Source organism: Schistocerca gregaria, chromosome 9, assembly GCF_023897955.1.
Source record: "Schistocerca gregaria isolate iqSchGreg1 chromosome 9, iqSchGreg1.2, whole genome shotgun sequence".
Taxonomy (NCBI): Eukaryota; Metazoa; Arthropoda; class Insecta; order Orthoptera; family Acrididae; genus Schistocerca; species Schistocerca gregaria.
Genome location: NC_064928.1, coordinates 81794214 through 81810475, shown reverse-complemented (window position 1 = coordinate 81810475; position 16262 = coordinate 81794214). Strand labels below are relative to the sequence as shown.

Genomic DNA, 16262 nt, shown 5'->3' with positions numbered 1-16262 from the left:
CGTGCACCTTCCGCCGACCACTGGCGACAACATCGATGTACTGTGGAGACCTCACGCCCCACGTGTTGAGCAATTCGGCGGTACGTCCACCTGGCCTCCCGCATGCCCACTATACGCCCTCGCTCATAGTCCGTCAGCTGCACATACGGTTCACGTCCACGCTGTCGCGGCATGCTACCAGTGTTAAAGACTGCGATGGAGCTCCGTATGCCATGGCAAACTGGCTGACACTGACGGCGTAGGTGCACAAATGCTGCGCAGCTAGCGCCATTCGACGGCCAACACCGCGGTTCCTGGTGTGTCCGCTGTGCCGTGCGTGTGATCATTGCTGGTACAGCCCTCTCGCAGTGTCCGGAGCAAGTATGGTGGGTCTGACACACCGCTGTCAATGTGTTCTTTTTTCCATTTCCAGGAGTGTAGATGCAGGACGGAGATGCTGCCCAATCGAATTCTGATCCAGAGTCCTGCTGTATGAGAAGACTTTGCACCCAGCCCCTAGTATGAGACGTCTGTGCTGTTGTGACAACTGAAGGTGTTTCCTTCTGCAGGTGGCGGCCGTGCTGGTGGCCACGTGCGCGGCGTCGCCCCCGCCGCCCACGTGGGCCTCGCTGGCCGGCGCCGACCACGTCGGGGCGACGCTGACCACCGTCTCTTTCCCGGAACTCCTGCCGCCCACGCGCGTCCGGAGAATACACAGGTGAGACAGCCGCCGCTGCACCCTGTAATGCTGCCTGGGCATTGGGTTTTGAAACGCAGAGCTATGGAAACTGCAACGTAGCTTTTTGCCGACGACCTATCCGTATAGCACAAGATTACTTCCCCTTGTGAGTGAATCCACGGCGTATGATCTACAGGAGCTCATTTCACCATCTCAGATTTTGTTATCTATTGTGAAAACGCAGTGCAAATACAGGGTGAATCACTAACTATTGCCATCTAGAATAACTCAGAAAGTATGATAGTACCTGAAATGTAGCGACAGAGATATGAATGTCTACTTTTTTTTTTAATGGGGTGCTATTTTCTGATAGCGGCTATCGAGTCGCATCCAATGCTGTATAACAGTAAGGTCTTTCAAGGTCAACGAAGATCAAAAGGTGGCTTGAACGTCCATTTACAGAAGGTGCTCGAAGTGATGACCATTGGTATCAATCTTCTTATCATGGATTGAGAGGTATTCCTTATCACATCGCCACTTATCGAAGCACATGCTCTGACGCTTCTCTCGCGTACCTCGTACGCTACACCAAGAAGAAATGAAGATGATAAACGGGTATTCATTGGACAAATATATCATACTGGAACTAAAATGTGATTGCATTTTCACGCAATTTGGGTGCATAGATCCTGAGAAGTCAGTACCCAGAACAACCACCTCTGGCCGTAATAACGGCCTTGATACGCCTGGGCATTGAGTCAAACAGTTTGGATGGCGTGTGCAGGGGCAGCTGCCCATGCAGCTTCAACACGATACCACAGTTCATCAAGAGTAGTGACTGGCGTATTGTGACGAGCCACTTGCTCGGCCACCATTGACCAGACGTTTTCAGTTGGTGAGAGAGCTAGAGAATGTGCTAGCCAGGGCAGCAGTCGAACATTTTCTGTATCCAGAAAGGCCCGTACAGGACCTACAATATGCGGTCGTGCATTATCCTGCTGAAATGTAGGGTTTCGCAGGGATCGAAATAAGGGTAGAGCCACGGGTCGTAACACATCTGAAATGTAACGTCCACTGTTCAAAGTGCCGTCAATGCGAACAAGAGGTGATCGACACCTGTAATCGACGGCACCCCATACCATCACGCCGGGTGATACGCCAGTATGGCGATGACGAATACACGCTTCCAATGTGCGTTCACCGCAATGTCGCCAAACACGGATGCGACCATCATGATGCTATAAACAGAACCTGGATTCATCCGAAAAAATGACGTTTTGCCATTCGTCGTTGAGTACACCATCGCAGGCACTCCTATCTGTGATGCAGCGTCAAGGGTAACTGCAGCAGTGATCTCCGAGCTGATAGTCATGCTGCTCCAAACGTCGTCGAAATGTTCGTGCAGATGGTTGTTGTCTTGCAAACGTCCCCATCTGTTGACTCAGGTATCGAGACGTGGCTGGACGATCCGTTACAGCCATGCGGATAAGATGCCTGTCATCTCGTCTGCTGTTATAGTGCTACGAGGCCGTTGGCATCCAGCACGGTGTTCCGTATTACCCTCCTGAACCCACCGATTCCATATTCTGCTAACAGTCATTGGATCTCGACCAACGCGAGCAGCAAAGTCGCGATACGATAAACCGCAATCGCGATAGGCTACAATCCGACCTTCATCAAAGTGGGAAACGTGATGGTACGCATTTCTCCTCCTTACTAGAGCATCACAACGTTTCACCAGGCAACGCCGGTCAATTGATGTTTGAGTATGGGAAATCGGTTGGAAACTTTCCTCATGTTACCACATTCTAGGTGTCGCCACCGGCGCAAAACTTGTGTGAATGCTCTGAAAAGCTAATCATTTGCACATCACAGCATCTTCTTCCTGTCGGTTTAATTTCGCGTCTGTAGCACGTCGTCGTCGTGGTGTAGCAATTTTAATGGCCAGTAGTGTAGTAAATATTCGCCGAATAAGGCGTATCCATCTAACGTGCCATTGACATGTAAACACCATTCGACGGTTTTGCAATACAACACTAATAGGAACGGTAAGACTAATATCGTCGAATCAAGCGAATGTGAATGATGTGTTCCTTCGAAGAACAAGTCGATACGCTTCTCATTTACGGAGAATGCCAACGAAATTCAGTGACAACTAGAGACTTACGCGCTGAAAGATATCCTCAACGTACTCACTCTACAGGTCGTACATTTAAATATGTGTATGATAAATTGAGAACAGCTGAATCTTTAACGCATCGGAAACATATCCGCCAAAGGAAAGTTATTAACGAGGAAACGGAAATTAGCATTCTTGCCACTATGATTCGAGATGCTTGTGTTAGTTCGCGTCAAATCGCAAGGGAATCTGGCGTGAGCCAGAGTAGTGTTGTTTGTCTTCTGCAAGGCCATAAATATCATCCTTACTATATCAGTCTCCACCAAGAATTAACTCGTAGGGATTGTATGCGTAACACTGAGTTCCGCCGATGGGCTCAACTTCAGATTTAGAGGGACAACACATTTATTAATTTGATTTTATTTACTGACAAGACGACATTCACGAACCATGTAAATGTTAATTTGCGTAACATGCATTATTAGGTACCTGAAAATCCATGCTGGCTGCGGCAAGTTGCACACAGAAAAACCGCAGTCTGTGAATGTATGTTGTGGGATTCTGGAGGACAGAATTATAGGCCCCTATTTCATCGAAGGAAATGGTAGGAAGGACACCACGTTCCTGCAAGAATCATTACGTCTGTTACTGAAAGAAATACCTGCAGGAACAAGGAACACAATTGTGGTATCAACACGATGGGTGTCCGGCACATTTTCGCTCGTGGCCAGAAGTGAGTTGCAGAGACAATTCCCAAATCGTCGGATTGGACGCGGAGGAGATGTGTCATGGCCGGCTTCTTCGCCAGACCTGACACCTCTGAATTTTTTCTTGTGGGGATTCGTAAAAGACATTGTTTATGAAGACGTTCGAACTACACCTGAAGATATGCAAGAGCGAATTGTCGTAGCATATGCTTCGGTAACTACCGATGTGATAAGGGACACCACTCAATCCATGATAAGAAGATTGCAGCACTGCATTGACACCAATGGTCATCACTTCGAACATCTTCTGTGAATGGTTGTCCATACCACCTTTATGACCTTCGTTGAACTTGAAATACTTTACTGTTACACATCATTGGATTCGTCTCGATAGCCGCTGTCAGACAACATAAACTGTAGCATCCCATTAAAGAAAAAAGGTTGACCTTCATATCCCTGAAGCGACCCCACTTAGCAGAAAACAAAAACCAACGTCATATTACGGCCTCCGTTGTCCCATGCAACTTTTGTTCCACAAACTTTTCAGCTCCTATCACACATTCGGAGCTATTCTTGGTGTCAATAGTTAGTGATTCACGCTGTATATCATGACATCAATACGGAGATTATAATGCACCAGTTGTGCAAATGTTTGATTAAAGTCACATGTTTCTGGAATACGCGACTCAACTATAAGAACCTGGTAATGGGATCATGCCGTTCCGATACATGTGTTTTTAAACGAAATGAACAACTCATTTGGGAAAACTGGTTCTTCATCATCTTAGTGGGGATCTCAGATTTGTTCAGATTTAATGTGCAGGTCTGCTAAATAATCAGAGAAAGATATACAGATTTCTAGGTCATGAATTTTAATACCCGGGCTCTTCGGACAGTAATGAACGATCGGTTGTGAAATGGAAACCATGGCGAGAATTCGATGAAGCTTTGTACAAGTGTGTTTGGCACTGTCGCCAGTATGCCCGTCGACTGCTCCACGTTGAATGTTTCTGTTCTGACAGCACAGTAATCACGCAAAAACGCCTAGAAATTAGTGTCTCTTGCCAAGTATGAGCGCCTGGAGAGAGATTTTCGCCTGATTTCATGCAGCCCATATAATCTAACTGTCACGCACGTCATTCTTTATGGCCGCCCGGAGTGGCCGTGCGGTTTGAGGCGCCATGTCACGGATTGCGCGGTCCCTCCCGCCGGAGGTTCGAGTCCTCCATCGGGACTGGGTGTGTGTGTGTTGTCCTTAGGATAATTTAGGTTAAGTAGTGTGTAAGACTAGGGACCGATGATGTCAGCAGTTTGGTCCCTTAGGAATTCACTCACATTTCATTCTCCATGGCAGTTCTCGGCCGCACACTGCAGGATCAATGAAGACGCTCCTGCAGCTTTTTCACAAGGAATGGATCACCCCACCATACAGCTCGGACTTGGCTCCCTCTGATTTTCATCTCTGCTCAGACGAGCCGCTGACTATGCAGATAACATTTTGGCACAGATAATGAGCTGCAGTCCACCGCAAAAAATTGCCTGAAAGCAGAGGAGGATGCCTTCTATGAAGAGCGTACTGGGAAGTCGGTACTATCAAGAAACTATCGAGAGACGTAACTGGAAGGTGTAGCTAACGGTTGCGAATAAAACAGTATTCTTCAGTCCGGAACCACGGGCCTGCTACTGTCGCAAGTTCGAATCCTGCCTCGGGCATGGATGTGTGTGATGTCCTTAGGTTAGTTAGGTTTAAGTAGTACTAAGTTCTAGGGTACTGATGACCTCAGATGTTAAGTCTCATAGTGCTTAGAGCCGTTTGAATCATTTTTTTAAAAAAAAACAGTTGATTTTCACTGTGGTTTCCATTTCACAACCGACCGTGCCTTACTTTCCGAATAGCCCTTGCACTTTGTGACTAGGAGGCGCTTAAGTCAAGGACCACAAAATGTCACGGTGGCATTTAAAAACTTTGGCCTGATCTAAAGTGCTGTATTTCAGTGTACAGTCGTTTTAAAGATACAACATTTGTCAAGATGGATGAAGAGGTTACGTTGTGAACATTCATTCACTTTCAAGATGTTTAATTCAGTATTTTGGTTCCAAGTAGTGTTCAAAATCTTCAAAACGTTTCGTCTCGAAAAAATTTCTCCAAATCTTAAGCACCTTCATTTCTTCACATAGTTAATTTAGGAACGTCTACTTACGTAGTTCTGTCGTCTAATAGATTATCGATAACACGTATAGTTCGATAACATGAGTGTCAAGTCTGTTTAGGCGTATTGGGCTATAGTTGGCTTCATAAAAGTTTTGCCACAATAATGCGATTCGTAAAAACGCTTGTATCTGAAAAGGGACGCCTAATCTATTTAAGTAATTTTAAGGGACGCCTTACCCATTTAAGTAACTATGACGGTGCGTGATAAACAGCTAGTTGTAATCGAATTTCAAAATAGAAGAGCGCCCATTTTGTTTCTCCTGAAGATCTACAATGATATAGTAAATCCTGGAGGGCTATCCACATTGTATCTGTTGAAACCGTAACAGAAAACAGTTTGTTACGGAGTAGCATACGAAAGATTAAAAACAGCTTTCGCCATATACAGCCATCGTTGCTGATCTTCTAGCTGGTTTGTCAGAGTACCACTGGTTCCTCAAAATATTTTCAAATGCGGTATTCCGTCTTTGGAGATGGAATACACTACGAGCTTGCTGAACTCCCGCCTTGGGTTCGGTGTCATCCGTCATTCTCCATACAGTCCCGACTTCGCCCCATCCGATTTTCGCCCCTTTCCAGAAAAAGGACACATTTGAGGCCTTCACTTTTGATGGTGCAAGCAGAGGCGAGGTTATGGCTCCGTCAACAAAGTCAAACATTATACTCGTACACTGACGGTATCAACAAATTAGCTTTTACTAAATGTGACGTGCTCCCACGATTATTTACTGATCTGTTACAAGATGGTGATTTTGCATCTGGCATTTCGTGGGAAGCCAATCTTTTTCTTAATTTGTGGCCACCTTTCAGCTTGACAACATGTTAAGCATCCTGCAATATACAGGGTGACAATTATTGAACAATATGAAACAAAATCGTCACAACTTCTGAACGGTTTGCGTTAGGACTTTCAAACTGCACAACTGTACAACAATAACCCCAAAACCATTGCTGAACTGAAAACAGCCATTCAGGAGGTAATCGACAGCATCGATGTTCCGAAACTAGAGCTGATAATGAAGAATTTTGCAATTCGTCTGCACCACATCATCGCTAATGTGACAGGCAAATCGAACATGTCGTAACCTAAATCCGAATATCGGTAGTGATGTTTACATGTTGAATAAAGTGTGTCCACGCCTTAGTTTATAACTAATTTACGTTAACTTTTTCATATAGTTCAATAATTGTCACACTGTATATTAAAGACATAAAAATCAAGTACCTAAAACGGCATAAAAGGCCAAAAGCTGGGTTTTAATTAAATAAACAATAAAACATTCAAATGGCGGCGTGCTCCTTTAAAAAATATTGTGACTGTTGTTCAGTAACATCAAATAACTGTTAACCAGTCTCTCATTGGGATAAATGTGTTCGTCACCAGGGTGACTATGTAGCGAAATAAATACGTAGACACGCAGAATAAAGCTGCAGTATGTAATGATTTTTATTTTTGTTAAAAAGTCTTAATAGTATTCACAAAAATACGGAGGCATTACTTTTCAGCGCGCACTCATAATATCAAAGTACAGTAGACGTAAGCACAGTAGATACTTCCATCAAGGTTTACAATTTACTGGGTGATCCAAAAGTTAGTATAAATTTGAACACTGAATAAATCACGGAATAATGTAGGTAGAGAGGTACAAATTTACACACATGCTTGGAATGACATGGGGTTTTATTAGAACCAAAAAAATACAAACGTTCAAAAAATGTTCGACAGATGGCGCTTCATCTGATCAGAATAGCAATAATTATCATAACAAAGTAAGACAAAGCAAAGATGATGTTCTTTACAGGAAATGCTCAATATGTCCACCATCATTCCTCAACAATAGCTGTAGTCGAGGAATAATGTTGTGAACAGCACTGTAAAGCATGTCCGGAGTTATGGTGAGGCATTGGCGTCGGATGTTGTCTTTCAGCATCCCTAGAGATGTCGGTCGATCACGATATACTTGTGACTTCAGGTAACCCCAAAGCCAATAATCGCCTGGGAGGCCAAGCATGACGAAAGTGGCGACTGAGCACAAGATCATCGCCAAACGACGTGCGCAAGAGATCTTTCACGCGTCCAGCAATACTTTTTTTTCTTCTAATAAAACCCCATGTCATTCCAAGAATGTGTGTCAATTTTTACCTCTCTATCTACATTATTCCGTGGTTTATTAAGTTTTCAAATTTATACTGACTTTTTGATCACCTGGTATATACATGATGTAAACAAAATGCAGAACAGTTTGGCTTATTGCAAGATAAAGGAAATGAGAGCTGATGCTATCAACACAAATCTATACTTCACCAACTGCGACATGGTCGCATATACAAACAGTGATCCAATACTTTAAAATGTTTTTTATTTCAGTCTTTGATCACAATGTGAATTCTTTAGACGATGACCGGTTTCAGTCCATAATTACCATCCTCAGATCTGTTTTACACCATGTCCTAAAGTCCATTATGGTTTTATCACTTTAGAACGTGGTGTAAAAGGGATCTGAGGATGGTCATTACGGACTGAAACCGATCATCGCCTAAAGAACTCATACTGTGAACGAAGACTGAAATAAAAAACATTACACCTACACTTGTAGCGAGTAAAAATGGGAGAACGATTTTGTTATGGAAACTCATTATTAGCATGACTAGCGTTGTCAAAGAAATCACAAAGGAAATATGTAAAACGAAGCCTAGAAAGGAAAGAGTACAAATGAGAAATGACCCAGAATACGGTGGTATTATACTACTGAACCACACACATTACTCATCCACAGAACTCGCCATTAATTAAAGTTTCATTCCAACTACACCATCAACAATTTGTATGTCTAGAAAAGCCAAGAGAAGAAAAAGAAACTCGTGGTTACTTCAAGCATGGCGTCTGTAAGGATAAGCCAGGTAGTAGACCGATAATAGGGGATTTTATTTTACTTTTTATTCACTTTCAAACGTCACTTTCTTCTCAAGCCGAAGCCGGCAGTGTCAGCTGCCTGTAATTTTTCCATCCCACGGTCTGGCAACAGCAAGTCAGCAAGCATCTCGATCACGGGCCTCCCTCATATGCTGAAGAGGTAACGCCGTCTATGCGACGCTGACCAAGCCACGCTCTGGAAATTTCCATGCCGCCCCCGCGGATTCCTCGGATTCTGACCAATCAGGGCTGAGGAAGCCTCATGGCCGTGCTGGATGTACCCGGCCGCCAGCCACCTACATCTACATCTACATACATACTCCGCAATCCACCATACGGTGCGTGGCGGAGAGTACCTCGTACCACACCTAGCATCTTCTCTCCCTGTTCCACTCCCAAACAGAAGGAGGGAAAAATAACCGCCTATATGCCTCTGTACGAGCTCTAATCTCTATTACCTTATCTTTGTGGTCTTTACTCGAAATATAAGTTGGCGGCAGTAAAATTGTACTGCAGTCAGCCTCAAATGCTGGTTCTCTAAATTTCCTCAGTAGCGATCCACGAAAAGAACGCCTCCTTTCCTCTAGAGACTCCCACCCGAGTTCCTGGAGCATTTCCGTAACACTCGCGTGATGATCAAACCTACGAGTAACAAATCTAGCAGCCCGCCTCTGAATTGCTTCTATGCCCTCCCTCAATCCGATCTGATAGGGATCCCAAACGCTCGAGCAATACTAAAGAATAGGTCGTATTAGTGTTTTGTAAGCTGTCTCCTTTACAGATGAACCACATCTTCCCATAATTCTACCAATGAACCGAAGACGACTATCCGCCTTCCCCACAATTGCCATTACATGCTAGTCCCACTTCATATCGCTGTGCAATGTTACGCCCAAATATTTAATCGACGTGAATGTGTCAAGCGCTACGCTACTAATGGAGTATTCAAGCATTACGGGATTCTTTATCCTATTCATCTGCATTAATTTACATTTATCTATATTTAGAGTTAGCTGCCATTCTGTACACCAATCACAAATCCTGTCCAAGTCATCTTGTATCCTCCTACAGTCACTCAACGACGACACCTTCCCGTACACCACAGCATCATCAGCAAACAGCCGCACATTGCTATCCACCCTATCCAAAAGATCATTTACGTAGATAGAAAACAACAGTGGACCTACCACACTTCCCTGGGCCACTCCAGATGACACCCTAACCTCCGATGAAATCTCACCATCGAGGACAACGTACTGGGTTCTATTACTTAAGAAGTCTTCGAGCCACTCTCGTATTTGGGAATCAATCCCATATGCTCGTACCTTAGTTAGGAGTCTGCAGTGGGGCACCGAGTCAAACACTTTCCAGAAGTCGAGGAATATGGCATCCGTCTGATACCCTTCATCCATGTTTCGAAAGATAATGTGAAAAAAGGGCGAGTTGCGTTTCGCAGGAGCGAAGCCGTGCTAATGCATGGACAGCAACCTTTCCGTCTCAAGGAAATTCATTATATTCGATCTGAGAATGCGCTCAAGAATCCTGCACAAACCGATGTTAAGGATATTGGTCTGTAATTTTGAGGGTCCGTCCTTCTACCCTTCTTATATACAGGCGTCACCTGTGCTTTTTTCCGGTCGCTCGGGACTTTATGCTGGACGAGAGATTCGCGATAAATGCAAGCTATTTGGGGATTTAAGGGTCAGGAAGTCTTTTCTGAAGGTATTTGTATTTAGTGTAGCCAGGTATGGAAGTGAAACATGGACGATAAATAGTTTGGACAAGAAGAGAATAGAAGCTTTCGAAATGTGGTGCCACCAGGAATGCTGAAGATTAAGTGGGTAGATGATATAACTAATGAGGAGGTATTGAATAGGATTGGCGAGAAGTTTGTGGCACAACTTGAATAGAAGAAGGGATCGGTTGGTAGGACGTGTTTTGAGGCATCAAGGGATCACCAATTTAGTATTGGAGGGCAGCGTGGAGGGTAAAAATCGTAGAGGGAGACCAAGAGATGAATACACTAAGCAGATTCAGAAGGATGCAGGTTGCAGTAGGTACTGGGAGATGAAGAGGCTTGCACAGGATAGAGTAGCATGGAGAGCTGCATCAAACCAGTCAATGGACTGAAGACCGCAACAACAAAACAGAGTATCAAGCAAGACCCCATTCACGCCACACACGAGGAAATCCTTGTGCACAGACCCAAAGAACAGAATCTAAGATACACGACACAGGAAAGTCGTAATAGACCCTACACAGACGAGCATAGCGCATAAGAAGAAGATGCAAACCACTATGACCACATGGTTAGTAGCCTCTCACTTCACTTTTGGAATGTAGAACAGCAACGAGTCTCCGCAGCGAGGATTCGTCAAGACATTGGTAGGGTTTCTAGAAGTCTGTGCCACGAGATGTCTAGCACAGCTCACGCAATTACCATAAATTAAGGACCATTTGTTTGTTGACTGCCATCAGTCTTTCCATAGTGGTAAACTGGTTCCCTTGGGCTTGGCTAGTATTTCGATGGGTGACCGTTCTGGTCTCCTGAGCGGTGTTGGCAAGCAGGGTGCACTAAGCCCTTACGAAGCCAGCCAGGAGCGCAGTTAGCTGACGATGTTCCCTGTACATCCGCGTCCAGTGACGCCATCCGTTATTGATGACACGGCGATCGATCGGTACTGTTGGCCTTTCCGAGGCCTGTCCGGACGGAGTTCGAGTACTTTTGTTTTCTTTTTTTTTTTTTTTTTTTTTTACTCGGATTTGGCGTGAAGTAGTGGCTCAGAGACGTTCCATTCTGTTCAGGCGAAGCATATTTGCTGGCCAAGACATCAACTGCAATATCGCTACCATGCTTCTCAAACGACTGCAGTACGATCCTGGCTTTGTCACACTCGTGCTCGAAGATGCCTTCGACACTGGAGAGACATCAAACATGAAAGGATGCAGGTGGTCCACAACAACGTCCATGCAGTCCACATGTGTCTAGTTGCCTTCGAGAACTACCACACACCTAATTCTAGGTGCCTGTCTCCCTCAGCATAACACTGCTCCTCCAGGTGCCCATGTCCATTGTGTGGTGCACGTTATGAGCAGCCATTCACCTAGATGACAGAGTATCTGGGCGCGATCATCGACCTGGTGCAACAAGAAACGTAACTCATCCAATACTTTTCCACTGATTGACGTCCCTGTCTCGATAACCCCAAGCCCAGTGCAATATTAATTAACGATGCCAGTGAGTTAACATGTGATCACAAGAAACAGCATATTCTGTGCCAGGAACGTCCCTCCATCAGCATTTTCTACTGTCTATAGATCTGTCACATATCACCTCCTAGCATATTTCACAGAATGAGTAAATCTCACATCTCCATGTTCTCTGACAATATGCTGTGAGGAAAACACTAAATGTACTTCAGTTTATTGAAATATCTTCAGCTAATTCTAAATTACATCTTGTTTATTTGGTAATAAGACGTCATCAGATGCATCCAAGTAACTTTTTCTGTCTTTGTTTCCAGGTATGCCGTCAGATTCCCAGTGCCAAGACCATACCCAGTGGAGAAGCTTGTGCCGTATGCTGTGCCTCATCCAGTTCCTGTACCTGTAGATGCACCTTTCCAAGTTCCAGTGCAGCACCCTGTCCAGTATGGAGTGCCCCATCCCGTACCCATGCCATTTCCACAAGATATCCCTATTCCAGTTCCCCTCGCTGTACCAGTTGCTGTGAATCACCCATATCCTGTGCCTGTCAGAAAGCCAGAACCTTACCCAGTCAAGCATCTGATACCTTATGGTGTTCCCAGGCCTTTCCCAGTCCCACACCCAGTGCCTGTCTCGGCCCCAAGTGGAGCCTTCCAAGTTGGAGAGCAGCTGGAGAACAGCCTCGAGCAGAACCCAGGTGTATCTGGTTTTGGTGGGGACTTTGCACCAACTGGACCGAGAGAGTTTCTGCAGCCACTGCCAGTAGGTAGTGTCGAACCACAAGTTCTGCCCACTGCTCAGGGCTACCCTCTCGACCAGACTCCGGGAGTCACTGCCACAGCCCAGCAGCCACTTCACTATCCAACTGGTGGAGTTCTTGTTTCCGTTCAGCAGCAACCAGCAATCATCCCTCAGAACCAGCAGCTAACTGCTGCCATCCCAGCAGGTGCTGACAATTCTCAACAACAGGACTCCAACATCCCCCTACAGTATGCACTCGTGGGCCTCATCCAGCAGCAACTAACTGCCATGCAAACATCAAATCAGTCGAGCATAGATACAGCAGCAGTTGATCAGTCAGTCAACCAGCCACCTGTACAACCAGGAGGTGATGAACAAACACCTCATTCCCCTGTGTTCAGTGATGAGCCTGGAATTCACAATGCATCAAACGAAGAACTTCCTGCAAGTGAATCGCCTGTATTGCAACTGCAGCTAGTGACTGCTGGAACACCTCAGTATCAACCAGTCGCTGTCCCAGGGTACCACCAAATACTGCATCCTGCAATACCAATTCCTGCACCACCACTGCTCTCAAATGGCAGTATAGACAGTACTGGACCATTAGCTATGCTGAACGTTTCCTACGATCCCTTGCCACTGGCAAATTCTTCATCCATAGAATTTCATCCTTCTGATCCCCACATACCTCATTCACAAGACCTTACACCTACAGAACATGAGAATCAAGTACAACAATCACCTGAGCAATATCACCAGCTGCTCCTTTCTTCTTTTGGAGACTACAATCAGCAAAAGGATGCTACCCCTGAGGTGACATCAGAGGCTGTGGTGGACGCTGTAAGTGAGACAACTCCAGCAGCTGATGCAGGATTGAGAAGTACTACTGCAGATATTCAGGATGCGGCATTGGTAAGCGAGAACCTAATCGCTGATCTGCAGCACCGAATATTCCTGTCCAAGCATCAACAGCAAACTGCAGCACAGTTGAACTTTACTCAAGGTCACACTACAGGAATAGATCTCCTCCAGAAAGCAAAAGACCAGGAAAGACTGTATCAAAAACAGCTAGATGTGCTCCAAGATACGTTCGCCACATACAAACAGCAACTGGAGCAGAAATTTATCGAACAGAGCGTGCAGCAGAACAACCAAGGCGTCTCACAACACTATCAAAGTGCATTTGCGTTGTTCCCATTGTCTACAAACCAGGGAGATCCACAGAGCACCACCACCAAGGCTACTGCAGCACTGCCAGCCACCCCGCCTTCTGCTCTAGTTCCAACGATTATTGGACCTCAGTCCCAAACGCCAGCCGAACTTGTTACTGAATCTACGTCAGAAACGTCAACTGGAGTGGGGACGACAACAACAACATCGGCGCCGCTATCTCTCGCTCCACTGTCGACTTCTGCCCCAGAGATTATCATAACATCAGAGACAGCTACTCCATCACTGGCTGTTTCACCTGCACCAACAAAAGAAACTGTTTCCAGAACCTCAAGCGTAGATGCTTCAGCAGCTACTAGTGCTAACTTGCCTGACGACATTTCATCAGTGTCTGCGACTGTGGTGCAGGACGCAACCACACCCACAGCCTCGACAACGTCAACTCTGACCTCGACACTTGTGACCTCCACTTCTGAACAGCCCACTGTCGTCTCCACGACCACGCAGAATTCAGTGTCATCTACATCTGAGCAACCAATGGAGACGAGAGAAGCAGCAAAGCAACAAGTTTTCGCTCCAGTTCGCTTCCGCCAACCCGTGATCGACACAGTTCCAACGCAAGTAGCAACTGTTGAAGGTCAGCTTGCCAGCATTGGGGCGTCCCAGCCAGTATCGAATCTCGTTTCTCATGGAGGACAGCAAACAGTTGGACTAGCTGTTCTAGTTCCTTATCAACAGCAGAGTTTTCCAGTCCATCAGCAGCCACAACAACAACCCGTTTTCACACCATACTACCAGCCACAACCACAGCAGTTCCTACCACCATTTTCTGGAGATGGTGGACATCACCAGTGGAGCATACCAATGTAGAATAAGCTCTCATTGGACGAAAAGTTTCATTCGCGTGTGGCTACAGTGTGACAGAGCAATAACCGAACAAATCTGTTAGCCATTGAACAGACTGTCTGACTGTATGGATTTACTTGTCTGTATGGCTGAGCCATCTGATTGTTTGGGGCCATTAGGTGCACACATCTACGTTAGATGCATTTGCTGGAAAAGTTCAAAATTGAACAACCATCTCTAAACTATGGAATTACTTGATGTCTCTCACACAGTTTAGACTATCCCATATGGATCACTGGGGAAATCAAACACAAATATAAACCAGTAGCCATAAACGGTCAACATGCCATTACATGAGTTATAAACTGCTGTTATACATCTACAAGATGCAGAATCCAAACAACAGATTATCTGTCGAATCGTCTTCTGCTAGACTGTGAACAACATAGTGGCAACACGAGTATCATCGCTTGCAGAAACCGTTCTAATTAAAACTCATTTCACCACCCCAGATCTCGTCACCAAAGGCAACAAGTGTGTCGTGTAGTTACTCGTCTACTTGTTCATCATCACCACATTGTACTAGTCCATTAGCAGCGTCTTGCGTCTACATGACATTTTTGCCAGCATCCCTTCTAGATCATGCGAGATTGCCTTTGTGACAATTAATATCAGGAGCGTAGAACACACTAATGTTATACAAACTATTCGCCTAGTGTGCAGCTTCACTGTAATAGAGCAAGTCTAAAAGAGAACACTTCCGCCGCTTTAACAGTGTAAGCAACTAGATGAAGCCATTAAGGATCTTCATAGAAACTTCATGTGTGCATGGTGTATGCATGGTGTATTACTCCCACGATGGGCTCTCATATCAGCATCTACATATACCATATGAGGAATGGCACTACAACTTAACTTCCAATCAGTTTCGACAATCAGTGCAAATAATATGCTGGTTGCACCATAAGCCAGTTCAAGAATCTAAAGAAGATCGTAAATTGGTGGATGACCGAATGCGTGACCAGACAGTAAGAGCAAAGTGCTGACAGTGAACTCGGTTATTCTTAACAAGCACAAGTGCCGAGCTTCTTCGATTTGTTGTTGACACACAATACGCCTGTCAGCTGAGCCCATGGTGATTCTGATGACTTGTGTAGTGTCCCTTGCCCTATTGAGTACAAATCGTTTCACAGATTAAAGACTGAATTCAGTGTTAAGTTTAATGTTACACTTATAGTAAGATTTATTTGTTAAAAAAATACTAAGTTAAAAGTTACCATAAAAGACGTTTGTTTGCCGTTTCGTATGTTTATGTGTTTTTGCTGTCATATTTTATGACTGTTTACTTGTTGTTAACAGTTAAGAATTAAATGTTACTTTATGTGTCTAAATGAGTTCAAATAAATCACACTTATCACAACAGTGTACTTAAGTGTAAATCATTTTGAAACATACTTACAACATTTACAGCCACTTAGCTACTTTGAAATTAAACTTCTCTATTGCAATTCCCTTCCTTTTTGAAGAGAAAGAAAAAGATGTGATTAAACTTAGAAAGATTCAGAATATTGCATAAGCGAATTAGTTAAAAGGGAATTGAAATAAGATTGCAAATCAGCCAATATAACCATTGTACTGATTTCAGTGTAAAACGAATAAAGGAAAATAATCAACTAGCCAATTTGTCG

The 16262-nt window shown here is 44.7% G+C and overlaps 1 protein-coding gene across 1 annotated transcript in view; it reads left to right on the top strand.

The window, feature by feature from the left end:
* Positions 1-16056, top strand: part of LOC126292147 (mucin-4-like) — a 28875-nt gene extending 12819 nt beyond the window's left edge. The window contains exons 2-3 of the mRNA XM_049985987.1: positions 549-697; positions 12135-16056. Coding sequence (XP_049841944.1) covers positions 549-697; positions 12135-14598 — 2613 coding nt within the window. The 3' untranslated portion in view covers positions 14599-16056. The remainder of the gene's footprint in view (positions 1-548; positions 698-12134) is intronic.
* Positions 16057-16262: the final 206 nt, after the last annotated feature.